This window comes from Pygocentrus nattereri, chromosome 10 (assembly GCF_015220715.1).
Source record: "Pygocentrus nattereri isolate fPygNat1 chromosome 10, fPygNat1.pri, whole genome shotgun sequence".
NCBI classification, from domain to species: domain Eukaryota; kingdom Metazoa; phylum Chordata; class Actinopteri; order Characiformes; family Serrasalmidae; genus Pygocentrus; species Pygocentrus nattereri.
The window spans coordinates 19,741,529-19,757,486 of NC_051220.1; the positions used below are offsets into that span (position 1 = coordinate 19,741,529).

Sequence of the window (15,958 nt, forward strand, 5' to 3'; positions counted from 1 at the left end):
TTTGGCCTGATGACAGCTGGGCTAGGCTCCAGCACCCTCCACCCCCGACCCCCCACCCTGAGGGTGGGTTCTTCACGTTGATGGTGTTGTACATGGTTGACATCGTAACAAAAGAACTCTTTAGTGCTACAGAACCATAAACAACACACTCTCCATCAGTCTGAAGAACCATTTCACCATGCAGAGAACCATTTAAGCGTGAAATGGTTCCAAATAAAACGCAAGGTTCTAAATAAAAGGGTCCTTCACTAAAGAACCCTCCAAAAAGATGAAAACCATCTTTTTAGGCGTGGGGCGTGTCGTAACCACTTCAGGTTAACGTTAGCTCAGGAAGCTAGTTAGCGTTGAGGAGCGGTGAACTCTGCAGACGTCTGGTTCCCACGTTGTGAACAGTTCTGATCTGGTAAGTTTCTCTAGACCGGAGCATTTCACTCCATGTTTTTTTTCTGAATGATTTTGTTAACAAAGCAGCGGTTTTATTGCGCGGACAATTTTGGGGGGAAACGGGTTTATTTGGAAATTGTCCCCTTGTTTCGCGTGTCCTGCTTCCTCTCGCTCGGTAGGTGGCAGTGATGAGCCAACATCGCCAAAATGATCAAGCTGGAAACGAAGAGCAGCTGAGCTCAATACAAACCCGAAGCATAAACACTACAAGACACGCGGGCAGATTTATAGTTACACGGTTAATATAAATGACCAAAAGTTCAGCCTCTGCAATGTTTTACGCCTTTTTTGTGTTTTTACCTCGTTTTAGGTGAAGCGAGATGAGAGCGGGAGCCTGCGTGACGCCCTCCTCTCAGTGTGGCTCTGGTTAATTAAAACTACAGGGGGCGACCAGACCGGGCAGCTCGCTTTACAAGAGGGCTTTGAAAGTTTGGTTATGATTTATCCAGTCGTTGTTCGTTAGCTGTCTGCTGAGGGAACACCGCGTTCAGGCGTCGGCGTCAGTCCGGACCTCGTCTGTGTGTTTTACGAGCTGTCTAATGGAAGGTCGCTGTGGTGAGGGGTCTCACACACAGAGCCCAAGCTGCGCTGCTGTAAGGAGTCGGAAACCATGTATGGATACAGGGAAGCACAGAGAAAAGGCCAGCTCCAAAAAAACTGAACCTCGTAGAGCAACCAGGCCCTCCAGCTCTGACACACGGGGCTTAAACGGGACTTCTACGGAGAAGAGGCTCCGTTACTCCGACTGTGACTACACACCCCTGTGTCCTCTACTGTCCGTGGCTGCTCTCTCTCTCTGCACCCGCTTCTACAGGATCACTGAACCGCCGCACGTATGGTGAGATACACAAATAACTATATATACACCACACACTCACCGAGCACTTTTTAGGCACACCTACCACGTTTCTACACTCACTGTCCTTTTTATCAGATCCACTTACTGTGTGTGTGTGTGTGTGTGTGTACACGTATGTCAAAACATTATTTTAAAATAAATTATAGTGGATATATTGACTGGAAGAATTTTAAATAAACATTTTTTCCTTCTCATTGTGTGAGTGTACGTATAATCTATAATTGTGATTTTTGTGTTTTTTGTTTGCAGTTGGGACGAGACACACTTTGGAAAGATGGGGAGCTATTATATCAATCGCACATTTTTCTTTGATGTCCACCCACCACTTGGCAAGGTAAAGCATTCAGAAGAATCTTCATTTCATTCATATTTTCTGTACAAATGGAGAAAGTATTTCTTTTGATGCAGCTGTCAAACAATGCAACAGGCCAAATATTATGCTTTATTTCCTGATACGTTAAATTCAGCAGATAAACAGAAACGGTCTCTTAAAATGTGCAGATATGTGATTTCTGTAGAGAATGAGTTAACTCATCATCACTTAGAAAATCAACAAAACAATGGGCCTCATTCACCAATATCTTCCCAAGTTTGTTCTGAAATGTGTTTATGAGAAAGGTCCTAATAAAACGTTTATGACTTAAACTGCAGAATTGTTCTCAGCTTTGTGGTCTCGAGTGTGTGTAGATTCTGTTCTTATCTAAGTCTAAATCCCAAATGAGAACACAGGTGGTCAGAATGTCAGAATCTTCATGAAAACTGCTTAAGTGGGTTTAAGAAGAAATATCTTTTCAAGAACAGTTGTTGAATGAGGGCTATTGACTTTGATCAAGGGTGCTCAAACTTTTGCATACTGTTGTAATGTTATATGGTAGGTGTTTCTGATAAAAGTGAGTGTAGGTACAAGCCAAGGTAGGTAAACCTAACAAATTGGAAATTTGACTTATTTTAGTAAAATTAGATAAAAGCATGCTCATGGCCATTGAAATTCTGTATTGATAAAGCCATGAAAATATTCATGAGTTAATAAAGATCAAGAAATTCATCAAGATATGTACAATTCTGTAGAAAAAAAAATGCTACAATTTTAGCATATGTTTCTGTCTTTGCTGGGTTTTTCAGTGAGATCTTGAAGAATAATCTTAAGTCAAATCTTAATACCACACCAGTATCAACATAGTGATTGTAAGCATATACTGATATGACACTGGAAAGTTTTGTGAGATTGTAAGATGTAAGGTTGAATGAAATAAGGGTGTCCTTTTTTTTTTTTTTTTTTTTTTTTAAACTCAGATGCTGATTGGCCTTGCTGGATATCTGACTGGCTATGATGGGACTTTTCCTTTCATCAAGCCTGGAGACAAATATGAGCACCATAACTACTGGGGGATGAGAGGGGTAAACACATTTTTTATAATATCCATTCTCTGAAGACCCATGTGTGGCCGTGTTCATTATAAGCCAGGTTCATTATAAATGTCAACATGTTTTTGATAACCTGCTGGCTCTATATATGGTTTTTACACCAATTCTGAGGCTATTTATTGAAAATCCTATGATTAGTTCTAAAAGGCTAGGTTTCAAACAATGGATTAATACAATGCAGTGTATTCTATAAAAAGACTTTGAAACATTTTCTTTGCAAAGCACTTTTAAAACAAAGTTTTACAGTCAAACTGTGCTCTTCAGGTTTGATTGACAGTTAACTAGTAATACTAGTAAGTGTTCTTAATGCATGTGTAACAATGATTACTGGTGTAATACAGTGTATAATAATGATATTACCTTATTATTTCTGCTGTTAAAACATTGCTGATACTGTAATGCATGTTCAGTTCTGTGCAGTTCTTGGTTCATGTCTGCCTCCCTTTGCGTTCCTGGTGGTCCTGGAATTGTCCCATTCTACTCCGGCTGCACTCATCACAGCTTCCCTGCTCATTTTTGGTCAGTATGCCAAAGCAACGCATATATTTTGATTATATTTACATATTTGCTCTCACTGAGCCTACAAACCATAAACCACAGGAGATACAAAACATACTGTTAAAACTGTATGTCATTTAAACCGCCATCAGACACTGGGTACATCACCCTCTCCCAGTACATCCTACTGGACCCCATCCTAATGTTTTTCATCATGGGAGCCGTCTTGAGCATGGTCAAGTTCAACCACCAGAGACTCAGGTAGAGAAAAACACAGCATCAATATCTGTGCTAAACTAGGCTTACTTTTATCCTACATTCTTCTCCTATTTTAATGTTTTCCCTGAGGTCCATTTATAATGTCGATGTGGTGTTATGTACCCAAAACAGTCAACATTCATTTGTAAATGACCATTTTCCAACCTCATTTTGTCCCTTAGAATTAAATAGGCTGTTGTTTCTGTCCGTTTAAAAGTGATATATGCAAATGAACTGTGTTCAGATTCCCTGACCTGTATTGTGCTTCATTCAAAAAGCATTCCAGGCTGAAAAGCTTCAAACAACTTCAGCATGAATTGGTGTAGTAGGCTGAATTTATTTATGTGGATGCATATAAATAAAGAGTTAGTTTGTATGACCTCACACGATCAGTGAACTCAAAACTGGCTCTTTTTGCTGCTTAGTTTCAATATATGGCCTGTATGGAATGCAGAGTGAATGGTATGTTTTAAAACTTTCACAGTATTTTACACACTCCATCCAACTGTGAAATTCAGTTTTCCATGAAATGTGCCCTTTAAGATAACTAACTAATGCCAGATTAAAACCTTAGACACAGTGAAGCTACCCTGAATCTGAAATGATAGTCATTAGTCAACTTAGTCATTCTGTTGTTGTTAATAATTAATATTTACTCTGTGTTTTACATTTTTTAATTGTCCAGTATATATTGCACTGTGCAAATGTACATACAAAAAAGTTATTTGTCTTACATATAATATACTTCAATGTGTTCTTCCAACCTTCTCCTTATCCTGGAGGAAGCCTACTATAATTTTAAGTTTCCATCCAGCGCCTGGTTTGGCTAATCATTGCTTCATTATGGAATTTAACAAATCCACTGTATGTTTGGGTTTTCCCAGAGAAAGCTGGAACCAAACTTTCTTCATACTAATTCACAAGATATCAACAACTTCTTTCAAAATATAAAATTCTACTCATTTCTTTTTTATTTGTGTTTATATGCTGATTTGCATAAGAAAAACATGCAAAAAAGACTTTTGCGCAGTAATGTATATAATTTCTGTTGAGGATGGATGGATGGATGGATTCTTTAAACAGTTTGATATGCAGTTCTATTTTGTACGTCTCTGCTGTCCTAATAATCATATGCTAGGCCTTTCAGCTGGTCCTGGTGGCTGTGGCTACTTCTGACTGGGGTGAACCTCTCTGGCTCTCTGGGGGTGAAGTTTGTGGGGCTGTTCAACATCCTTTTAGTGGGCATCAACACTGCATGGGACCTCTGGAGGCTACTGGGGGATCTCCATCTGTCTCTGGTACAGATTATGATAATGGATTGATGTGCATTATGGCAAAAATATAACAGCACAGTATATTTTTATGATACATGAAATGCAAAATGTTTAGCTTTTCTGAAGTTTGATGAGTTGAAACAGGTACAGTGCACCAGTAAAACAGTAGTGGAAAAAGATCATTGAATAATGTATTGATTATGAATACAGTTTTTTGTTATGTTTAATTTTTCATTTAATAAGTACAAACAGTTAAACAGGAGCAACTATGTGAGGTTTAAAGTCATGATGTCGATAATATGATTTATCTCACTAAGGAGACACTTTAGTCAACTGCACCACGTAGGCGCCCTTCTGTGACTCATTTTTAAAAGGGGCATTCCAGCCTAAAACTAGAGTTTAAAATATTAGCTGTGATCTTATGTAATAATCTGTAGTACAGCATTGTGTCCCTCAGTTTGACAGGGGGCATGAGTCTGCATGGTATGGGGAAATTGGGAAACCCCTACTTAGCCGATCCTAACCACTAGCGTAGCCACTTATATGGAAATAAGAAATAAATACAGTCATGATATTTAGCTTTCTGGCAGTAAGGGCTATTAGCTGTCTGGCTTACGTGCTTGTGGTTTTTCAAAGATTCCGCCCACCTTAAAGGTACATCATCAGAAGTTTGTTTTTCAAGTCTTTAAACTGGAAAATGTTGGTATGGACTAATGTGGCACTACATTGTAGGGGGTGAGCAACAACAGATGTAGCAATAATTAAATTGTTTGCTATGGCTGGAATGTCCCTTTAATGAAATGGACTTGGTAAGTGTTTTGCAAGTATTGATGAAAAGCATATCGTGAGGTAGTTTAACTTATTGTCATATATCTCACCTCTAAGACAAAGTATGTTTTTTTTGTCTTAACACACATGGATGGGATGTACTTGAGGTTTACATGCAGTTTGTTTCTCTTCAGGTAGATTTTATGAAGCACTTGATTGCCCGAATGTTTGGTTTGATAATGCTCCCCTTGTTCCTGTACACTACAATATTTGCTGTCCACTTCGTCATCTTAAACAGAAGGTATGCTGTAACGTCATTGGGCTGTTAGAATTGCTATCTACACCGATAATTCTACTACCGTTTAGTGAGAATATTAATGCAGTGGAGGGAAAATAAACTTCTAACATCCCTGTGGCATTTGACCTCCCCCAGTGGTCCAGGAGATGGTTTCTTTAGCTCTGCTTTCCAGTCTCGACTAATTGGAAACAACCTGCACAATGCCACCATGCCAGAATGTGAGTGCCTTTGAACAATCATAGAACAAATGTTTATTTAAGAACACATAGTAACTTAACAGCTCTTAAGTATTTTAAACATTATGAAACAGAGCTACCAAATTCTTTTCTGCAAAGTATATTTATATACAAAATGGTAACATTCTTCACTTTTAATGCAAGTTAAAACAAAGAGATTTTATGCCATGCAATTTTTCAAGCATTTCTATTGGTCTATTTATCACAAAATGTACACACAGTGTAATGGGTAACATCTCAGCTCAAATGAAGTAGAAAAAAAATATTTTTATAGTAATAATAATAATAATATTATTATTATTATTAATAATAATAATAATAATAAGTTGTGCCCAATAACACCTGAGTATTTGGGAGTTGATATAAATAATAAACTACTTTTTGTCTTCAGAGCAGTTTCACGTTTTCTTGGGATTGTTATCCTGAATTGGCTATAGTGAGATATTGCATGAAAAAAATCACCCTTCTTTGAAGGATGATGGACATGAAATTAATTTAATTTGATTGTGGAGTTCACAGAAAGCCTGGTTAAACAGTCTGCAACAGTTTGGAAACAACAACTGGATCTAGGACACAGGGCGATCAATCTACTGTCCGTATAACTTTCTCTAGAGTCTAGGCTTTTGCTCCTTTGTTTTTATCTTAAATAACTTTAAAGTGATAGAATGCGTGCTAGCAAGCAGCATTCAGCCTAAAGTGTTTTGCCTGTGTGTTGTGTAGTTTTACATTTTCTTGTGGTAGTTGTGTTATTTTAAGCACTACCTGTTAATGTAGATACTCTTAGAAGCCTTGATTTGCTGTACCAGATATTAGATTTCCAGGATGTGTGAAAAGGTATGTACAACTAAATCACATCCAGTTTGATTTTGCTTTCATTTTCTGCCCACAAGCAGACCTGGCATATGGCTCCATAATAACGTTAAAGAACCTGAGGATAGCTGGAGGCTATCTGCATTCCCACTGGCATCTTTACCCAGAGGGGGTTGGAGCCCACCAGCAGCAGGTTTGTACCCTGCCTTTCTGTTTTTCTCTTCACTCACATTCAATTACTGGACATATACAACAGTAGGATACACCTCCTCCTTAAATAACGTTCTCATAATTGTTGCCACCACAAAATGTTTTGTTTGTCTGTAACCTGAAAATTATTATTTCATCCTATTGGTGGTTTTGCTTTAGTAAATGCTTATTTGGAGCACTGTTGAAGTAGATGAATATTTAACTCAAATATTAATGATAAAGAAAGTGGTTGTCAATATATCAACAGTGACCACTTTTCTTTTCTTAAGATAATCTGTCTTGCAATCTTGCTTAACCATAATAGGTTACTGCCTATCTGCACAAAGACTATAACAACCTGTGGCTGGTCAAGAGACCCAACAGTGATGGTGAGAGGCAAGTTTTGTGTATGTGGTTGTGTGTGTGTGTGTGTGCGCAGTATTTTTTACTCTAGTAGATCCTTTGTCGTGGCGCCAATGTGTTTCTGTCTTTGTGTTTTAGATTTCACATGGAATCCAGAGCTCATTCGACATGGTGACATCATTCGATTAGAGCACAAAGAGTGAGTGTGTTGGTTTTAATGACTCTTTTAAATTTTGGTGTACACGCTCAGAAAAGAGGTGGTACCCTCAATGGTATGTCACGTTGTATTGACTCCACACACCCCATCTGACTTCTTTTTATGTTATTGTTCTGTTTTAAAACATTAGGTTCTAAAAAGGCACAAGTACATATCTTTTCCTTAAAAAAACTTGTTTGTGGTACACAGTTGGAACTTGAAAACCTGTGCAACCACTGTTGTACCTTTGAGGATATATTTACATTGTTTGTACCTTGATGAACCTTTTTTCCTGGCTGTGTAGTTGTGTCAGTAGCCTTTATAAAGGTTCTTTAATTATAAATATGCCAATGTGGCATATTTATTAGGGGTGGAAAAACAGTTGAGTAAAGGCACATGGCAATTCTCTCTTGAAAAATTCTGAATTGATTCACAAAAAATAATAATTAGATTTTTATATAGGCTCTGCGTTTGTCTCTAATGTCTCATGAGTGTATTTTACAATAAAGGAGGATACTTTGGCACCGCCCAGCTTTTTTCACAGTCTTGTTTTTTAATGATAAATATGAAATATTTCATCACTACTTAACATTTCTGGTGAAAAAACAGAGGTTCCCAACCATTTTTAACTCACGGCCCACACAACTTACCACAAAAGCTTACATATGAGAGAAATGAGAGCTGCGAAAGGTCGCTCTCAGTTTAATTGGTTTAGATGCATATTTGTTTAGCTTCCAACTGATGGCATAATTTGTTTGGCTTTAAAGCTTTATTTAAAAAAAAGGCCTCTGAGCGTTCAGCACAGAGTGGTAATTGCTCATTTTCTGTTCTCAAACATTTGAAGTCTTTTACACACCAAAAGCATTTTATTCTTGCAGCATTTTCAAACAACTGTAAAGCAATTAAATGACATGTAACTGATCATTTTTTAAATTTATTTGTACTCTGTCTGATATTTGTGATCTTTAGCTGGTAACAGATTTTGTTTGCCTTCTGCTTTCTCATGCAAACATCTCTAAAAGCTCCTCAAACTGGAGTTACAAACATCCTAGCTGTAAGCAAAAGCTTTCATAAAGTTCCTCTCGAATGAGGTGGTGAAACTCTCAGTGCTCCTTTTACTTTTCCAAAATGGAAAGATGCCCGCTCACTGTCAGACTGGCGATATTGAGAGGAGCAAAGTAGATCCGTCACCTAAAGACACTCTCTCTGCTTGTTTTTGTCACAGTGCAATAAGGCTTCTTATTCACTGCTGTAATTTGTTTTGGATTATACCTGATTTTTTTTATTTTTTATTCTGACCTACAGTGGCTGTTTCACTTTCAGGTGGCCCAACCTTGGGATCTTTCCTTTTGACCCTGTTTGTAGCCATTCATTTCTGATGGATGAAGTTTATATGAACAAAAAGGGAAACAACTTGCACTGAAAACGTAAACATAGCCAGCATTTTGACAGACTAATAAATGGATGTATTACCATACATACATGACCATATCCAGTCTGCAAGTGTCTCCAGCAAATGTGGTTTGGTTATCATGGCACAGCCGACCCCTGACCTTTTTAGTCGTATTGCTTTGTTTTTGCTTTTCTCAATTAGAACCACCCGGAACCTCCATAGTCACCTCCATGAGGCGCCACTGACCAAGAAACACCTTCAGGTGACCGGCTATGGCATTGTGAGTGTTAACATCATTACTTACAACATGTGCTTATGTGGCTGTGAGCTTTATTCTAAGTTGCTAATGTTGGGAATAACCACTGATTTTACACAAGCAGATAACACCATGCTTATTGGTGTCTACTAGTTACTATCCATTATTCGCCACCTTAGCCTTATTGCTTCAAAGTGATGGTTTATTGAAAATCAAATTTACAACTAAAAAGCATGAAAGAATTCAGTGTGAAGGTGGCTGCCATAACTATTTTTAGTTATGAAACATACATTTGTCTATATAACATTATCATGCAGTGCAAGAAACCCTATTAGTAAGTCTGTTTTGAGATTACTTAATAGCTCGACATGGTCTGAGTCAGGCATGATAATTAAGGTGTTCAGCATGTATTGTTAATTGACTATAAGCTCTCAATACTTGTTGTCTACATTAGCCTTATTGCGCAATTGCAAATGTGAAGAAGCAGACTTCAGACACCAAACTTTTATTACATTTGGGGTCAGACTGTTGCTTTAAATAGACATTTATACAGGGGTATAAAGAATTTCAGATTGTAATCGGAGCTGCTTCTTCCTTTTTCAGAATGGTACAGGTGACCCTAATGACCTCTGGCAGGTGGAGGTATGTGGGGGAAAGAAAGGTGACCCAGTGAAGGTGTTGCGCAGTAAAGTGCGCTTGCTGCACCGCTCCACCGGCTGCGTGCTGTATTCCTCAGGCAAGACCCTCCCAAAATGGTGAGATCATGACCTGTGGTGCTGGCTTTCATCTGCCCATACAAAGGCTTGGTCTTAGTCTTACTCAAAGACCAAATCAAAAATTTTCAGTAAGCTAGATTTCTCTGTTAGCTTAATGACTTAAGAACTCCGCTTACCTCTTTAGGTACACCTTGCTAGTAAATGGTTGAGCCCCCTTTTTCCTTCAGAACCGCCTTAATTCTTCGTTTCATACTTTCAACAAGGTGTTAGAAAGGCAATAGTAACTCAAATAACCAACCAAAATCTCTGTGGAATGTTTCCATCATCTTGAACCAGTCTTCCCATTCTCCTCTGACCTCTCATGTCAACAAGGCATTTTCGTCCGCTCAACTGCCGCTCACTGGATATTTCCTCGTTTTCTGACCATTCTCTGTAAACCCTAGAGATGGTTATGCGTGAAAATCCCAGTAGATCAGCAGTTTCTGAAATACTCATATCAGCCAGTCTGGCACCAACAACCATGCCACGCTAAAAGTCACTTAAATCAACTTTCTTCCCCCATTCTGATGCTCGGTCTGCACTTCAGCAAGTTGTCTTGACCACCTCTACATGCCTAAATGCATTGAGTTGCGGCCATGTGATTGGCTGATTAGCTAATTGTGTTAACAAGCAACTGTTCTGTTTGTGTGTCACTCTTTTAAAGGGGCTGGGAGCAAGTGGAGGTCACATGTAGTCCATATTTAAAGGAAACTCCTAACTCTCAGTGGAACATCGAGGATCACGTCAACCCAAAGTGTAAATCATATTTGGAATAGTTCAACGTATTTAATTGCATGTTACTCACAATGCTGTTTTGATCTGACCATTATGGTATCTTTGTAGTGCCCAACATCAGTTTGCATGTGCTCAAGCCCTCCTTCCTGGAGATCCTGTTAGAGTCTCATATTGTCATGATCAGGGTAAGACGAGCCCAACAAGGAAGCTTATAAACATGATGTTGCTCTGAAGTGTGAAGTGCTGATGCAATTTTAATGTCTTTAACAGGGAAACAGTGGCTTGAAACCTAAGGACAATGAGATAAACTCTAAACCTTGGCACTGGCCCATCAACTACCAGGTACGTTACACTGAAACTGTTGCACCACCCAAGAGTAAGATAACTGCAATTAGTCAGCAGAATGAATGAACTAATATCTGATCCTTCTTAATGTGATGGTTAGGGCTTGAGGTTTTCTGGGGTGAATGAGACGGAGTACCGGGTTTACCTATTGGGGAACCCTGTAAGTCTTTGCTTTTCTCTTGCTTTCCATTTTATTTTAGTGCAGTATTTTACACAGTAAAGATGCTCATGATCCTGGGTACTTTTGAGTTAAGCGAAACATCAAATTTTCCCCTAACCTTAGTGTCTGAATTTTGTCTGTTTAGGGCCCCTTTAAGGCTAATGGAGCTAACAAGTAATGGAAACTCCATAAATTAGCATTGTGCAAACTGCATACCTAAATCATCACACAACTTGCCTCACACCAAGCTGTGTTGTTAATTATTCTCAGATAGACATGCTTATGTTGAATTCATGAAAATAGATAAAAGTACTGACAAAATTCATTTACAAGATGGCTGCTACCTTTTGATCCATGTAAATATGGGTAACATTGTCATGACACATAGCATGAGAAACCTCATAACCAACTATGTTTTAAGTACTGAAAGCTTTGACACAAAAAACTGGAACTTGCTCTGTACATGGGCCATTAGCTAGTCCCTTTAATGTTGTTACTATTACAGTAACCTCTAAAACAGGTCAAAAATGAACTAGAACCAGAACCACTTCTGTTGGTTACTGTGTTTATATGTCATATTGATAATGGTAAAATAGTGATAACTTCAAAAGTATGTTTTCTTTGGGGACTACTTTAAACATTAAAAAAACATTTTAGGCCAAAATCTCTAAACTGTTGTAAAACAGTGTTTCGGACACCAGGCGGCATATTCATAACCATTTTCTCTAGCATTTCACATCAAACCAGACTGACTAACTTTTCTTCTTGAACATTCAATTATACAGAACTTTTTGAAAACTTGATGCGGTTTCATGTGTGATGATGTAGACATGCAGTTTGCACCAGCGCTAACTGGCGGAGTATACAATTTTGTTACAAACGAAAAATACTAAATTTCAGACACCGAACATGTCTCTGATTGACCATATTTAGGCTAAAGGGGAGAACTGTATAAATTTGCAAACTATTGCTTTAACACAGACATTGTGCTAATCCCACAATCTACACATTATATACAAAACATTGAGGAGATAACGATTCAGTGTAAGTCAGTCTGAGATGTGCATGAAGTCTGTTGCTCTTCTCTCCTTCAGGTGATCTGGTGGCTAAACCTGTTCAGTCTGGGGCTGTTTGTTGTCATGGTGTCTTTGTGCTGTGTGGCCTTACAGAGAGGAGCTAAGCTGGGAGGAACAAAGAAAGGTAAGCAAGCAATGTTTCTGTTCTTGAACTTCAGTCTTGGTGTTTGTTTAATGATTTTACAGAAGGAAACAGTTTGTGCTTATTTTCAATGACATATTGGTTATTTTATAAATTATAAAGCATTTAAATGTGCTTTCTAGTAGGGGTGGGCGGTATGATGATATAAGTTACATCACAAAATGCTTTTATGAGTGTATCATGGATATCGTCAGTGCTTCCTTACAAAGGGAGCATAATTAGTCATGTTTAACTGGATTTAGTGCACAACTGTATGTGAAGTGTTCAATTAAAAAAAATTAATACCTTTTGATAATATATTGGCTCTTTTTGTTTATTCTATCTCATTAAACCTCAGAAAATTTGAATATTGCAATTTATATCATGTATTGGACTGGCGACCTGTCCAGGGTGTATCCTGCCTTCCGCCCAGTGACTGCTGGGATAGGCTCCAGCACCCCTCTGCGACCCTGACGGAGAAGCGGCTTAGAAAATGGATGGATGGATGGATGGATGGATGGATGGATGGATGGATGGATGGATATCATGTATTGTGAAATAATGATAATAAAAATAAATTACATTTATATAGTTCCTTTCACAAACCCAAGGTTGCTTAAAGTGAAATGTTTTGAAGGATAATTATGTTGCCATATTGCCCACCCCTAAATAAGTTTGAATAAATAAATGAAAATTTCAATGGTTAATAACAGCAATCCTACTCTTGCAGCACACTGCCAGGTTCTTATGGAAGGAGGTGGATTGCTTTTCTTAGGCTGGCTGCTACACTACCTGCCCTTCTACACCATGGGCCGTATTCTCTACTACCACCACTACTTCCCTGCGATGCTCTTCAGCAGTATGCTTACAGGTATTTAGGAACAGCATAACCAAGGCTACCTTCTTCCAAAGAGAAGCAGTATGCCTTTTATGTGTGGCTCAAATATGTTGATAATACTTAAGCAAGTCCCATAAGCTCAAAGGTTAATGACAATATAATTAAATATGCAACATCTCATTTTCAGCAGTGCGCTAGAATTGACAGCTTTTAGCCTGGAGCTTGGGTTGATCTAATTAGCATTCTCCTGAGCTATGTTACAAAGCAGACCCTTATCAATAACTATGAGTGGAAAAAGTACAGAGGTATTCTACTTAAGTGGATGTGTTGGTACTGTGTCATAATGTCTTTCTCAATTAAAAGTGGACATATGGAGCCAACAATATACTTGCGAAAGTCAGAGTTGACATTCAAACTTACTCTTGAATGTAATAGTCAAAAATCCAGCAAGTACAGTTACTCAAGTATTTTCCTCCCTGGTTAATAACAGTAATATACTGTATGGCCAAATGCATGTCTGAATTTCACCTATCACACTTATAAGAGCTTGTTGGACATCCATTTTAAAAACCATATGCATTAATTGGAAGTTGGCTCTCCTTTGCAGGTATCACAACCTTGGATTTAGTGGGAATGCTTTCCACAAAACTTGGGAGTTTGTTTTTGTGGGACTTTCCTCAAACCACATTTTTATGGACATCACTTTGTGCACAGGGTCACAGACATGCTGGAACATAATAGGGCTTTCCCCAAATTGTTGCCACAAAGTTGCCACAAAAGCATATAATTATCCAAAATATCTTTGTATACTGTAGCATTAACATTACTCTTCAGTGTAAGGAACCAAGACCATTATCCTTCCTCTACCAAACTTTAATGTTGGCACTATGAATTCTGGTAGGTAGCATTCTCCTGGCATAAATTCATCCATCTGATAGTGAAGTGTTATTCATCACTTCAGAGAACGCATTTATACTACTCGAGTCCAGTAGTGCTGTGCTTTATACCACTCCAGGCAATGCTTGGCATTGCATAGTGATCTTAGGCTTCTATGCAGCTCCTCAGCTTTCAAAGTCCCTTTCATGAAACTCCTGACCCACAGTTCTTGTGCTGATGTTGCTTTCAGAGGTAGTTTGGAACGTAGTGAGTGTTGCTTCGAGGTGCCTCCATTCCACAATAATAGCACTTACAGCTGCCTGGAGCAGATCCAGCTTAATAGACACCTACTGTCTATTACACAATTGACAATTCACAAACTGACTTGTGGTAAAGGTGGTATCTTATGACAGTGCCATGTTTAAAGTCACTGAACTGTTCAGTAATGGCCCATTCTACAGTCAGTGTTTGTCTATGGAAATTGCAAGGCTATGTGCTTGCTTTTATACACCTGTTAGCAATGGGTGTGGCTGAAACACCTGAACTCAATATTTAGGAGGAGTGTCCACATACTTTTATCCATATAGTGTAATAACATGAACATTATGCAATAATGTCATAATTTGTCACAGCTTATGAAACTTTTTTCATCTGTTTAAAGGTTTAACACTGGACACATTTCTACAGAATGCAGATCTCCTGTTTAGTCCAGCTGTTTCAAAGTATATTTTAAGAGGAGGTCAGATAGTACTCCTGGTTGGGATTCTCCACAGGTAAGAGACGAAGCTTTTATCTTGATCATCAATGTCGTAACAAAATATTGTGTCTCCAAAAATGTTAACTTTACAGGAGAATGGGGGAAAATAAACATTCTTAATTTTAAGTTACATTAATGAAACAAGATTTTATTTTAAATCATTTTAGACCATTTCTATTGGTACATTTTACATCAAATTGCACACAATGGAAAAGACAGTTGGTTTTTTCAAATGATTAATGTAGATACAAAGTTTTGATAAGAGTGCAATGATGTGATATGCAGTGCATATATTTTGTTTACTTACTTTCCTCTTTTTAACTGAAGCCTTTCTCTATGTGCAGCTTCTATTTGTTCCACCCTCTCTCCTATGGCATGAATGGGCCTTTAGCTCATGACCCCACCTCCTCCATGGCTGGACTCCGGTGGCTGGACTCCTGGGAATTTTAGAAGATTTTGAAATGGCAGGGGCCAGGAAAAGATTTTTATAACTTCTGACTAGTTTAGTTTTGCTGTGACTGATGTAAATAACTTAAAATTAAGTGCCTTTTATGTGAATTATATAAAAACAGACTGAATGGCCCAAGATATAGGATTAGACCACTAAACTGTGCTAAAGGGAAGCTAATTCTGTAGGCTATGAGTATGAAAGTGATTTCAGTCATGTTTTTGAGCTTCTGTCCGCTGATTAAAAGTTCTGTTTCCTGTATTAATGGTTTGGTAATGGACTCTAGAGAGTTAGGAACAAATAGCAGTAGCATTTGTTTCATTTACTTTGTCGGATTAGCATTGTTTTTGGATTGATGTCAAGTGGATTATTTTCCACCACTGTAAAGAATAAAAATTTTTTTTTTTTTTACAAGAGTTTCCTGTTCTAATTGTTTTCTCATTGGTGCATTATGTTGTAAATAAGACTGTGGGGTAAATATTTTTAAAAATGGTTTAGGGGTTGTTTTGTACCTCTTCCTATTTATAATGTTTAATTGGTCTAAGTAAGACTGAAAGAACGATAAAAATGTTGTGCTGAG

At 38.1% G+C, this 15,958-nt stretch overlaps 1 protein-coding gene across 2 annotated transcripts; it reads left to right on the plus strand.

Moving 5' to 3' along the window:
• The first annotated feature begins 290 nt into the window (after positions 1–290).
• Positions 291–15,639, plus strand: pomt2 (protein-O-mannosyltransferase 2). Of its 2 annotated transcripts, XM_017713439.2 has the most exons (22): positions 291–403; positions 755–1,282; positions 1,553–1,637; positions 2,597–2,701; positions 3,139–3,247; positions 3,379–3,487; positions 4,623–4,782; positions 5,721–5,827; positions 5,960–6,042; positions 6,954–7,063; positions 7,385–7,448; positions 7,561–7,621; positions 9,213–9,291; positions 9,871–10,022; positions 10,687–10,778; positions 10,866–10,942; positions 11,028–11,099; positions 11,203–11,262; positions 12,357–12,462; positions 13,190–13,330; positions 14,835–14,946; positions 15,275–15,639. In XM_017713439.2, exons 2-22 carry the CDS (start codon positions 984–986, stop codon positions 15,378–15,380), a joined length of 2,289 nt encoding a protein of 762 aa, XP_017568928.1. In that variant the 5' UTR covers positions 291–403; positions 755–983; the 3' UTR covers positions 15,381–15,639. The 2 variants fall into 2 exon arrangements, with proteins under 2 accessions (XP_017568928.1, XP_037398186.1); XM_037542289.1 differs by lacking the exon at positions 291–403 and having other exon boundaries at positions 589–1,282.
• Positions 15,640–15,958: the final 319 nt, after the last annotated feature.

Excerpts from the sequence above, each read along its gene's own strand:
- pomt2 (XM_017713439.2), top strand. The coding sequence starts at position 984 with ATGGAAGGTCGCTGTGGTGAGGGGTCTCACACACAGAGCCCAAGCTGC. Across the intron at positions 7,449-7,560 it reads CAAGAGACCCAACAGTGATG|ATTTCACATGGAATCCAGAG; the intron begins GTGAGAGGCAAG and ends TTTGTGTTTTAG. Across the intron at positions 10,779-10,865 it reads GGATCACGTCAACCCAAAGT|TGCCCAACATCAGTTTGCAT; the intron begins GTAAATCATATT and ends GTATCTTTGTAG.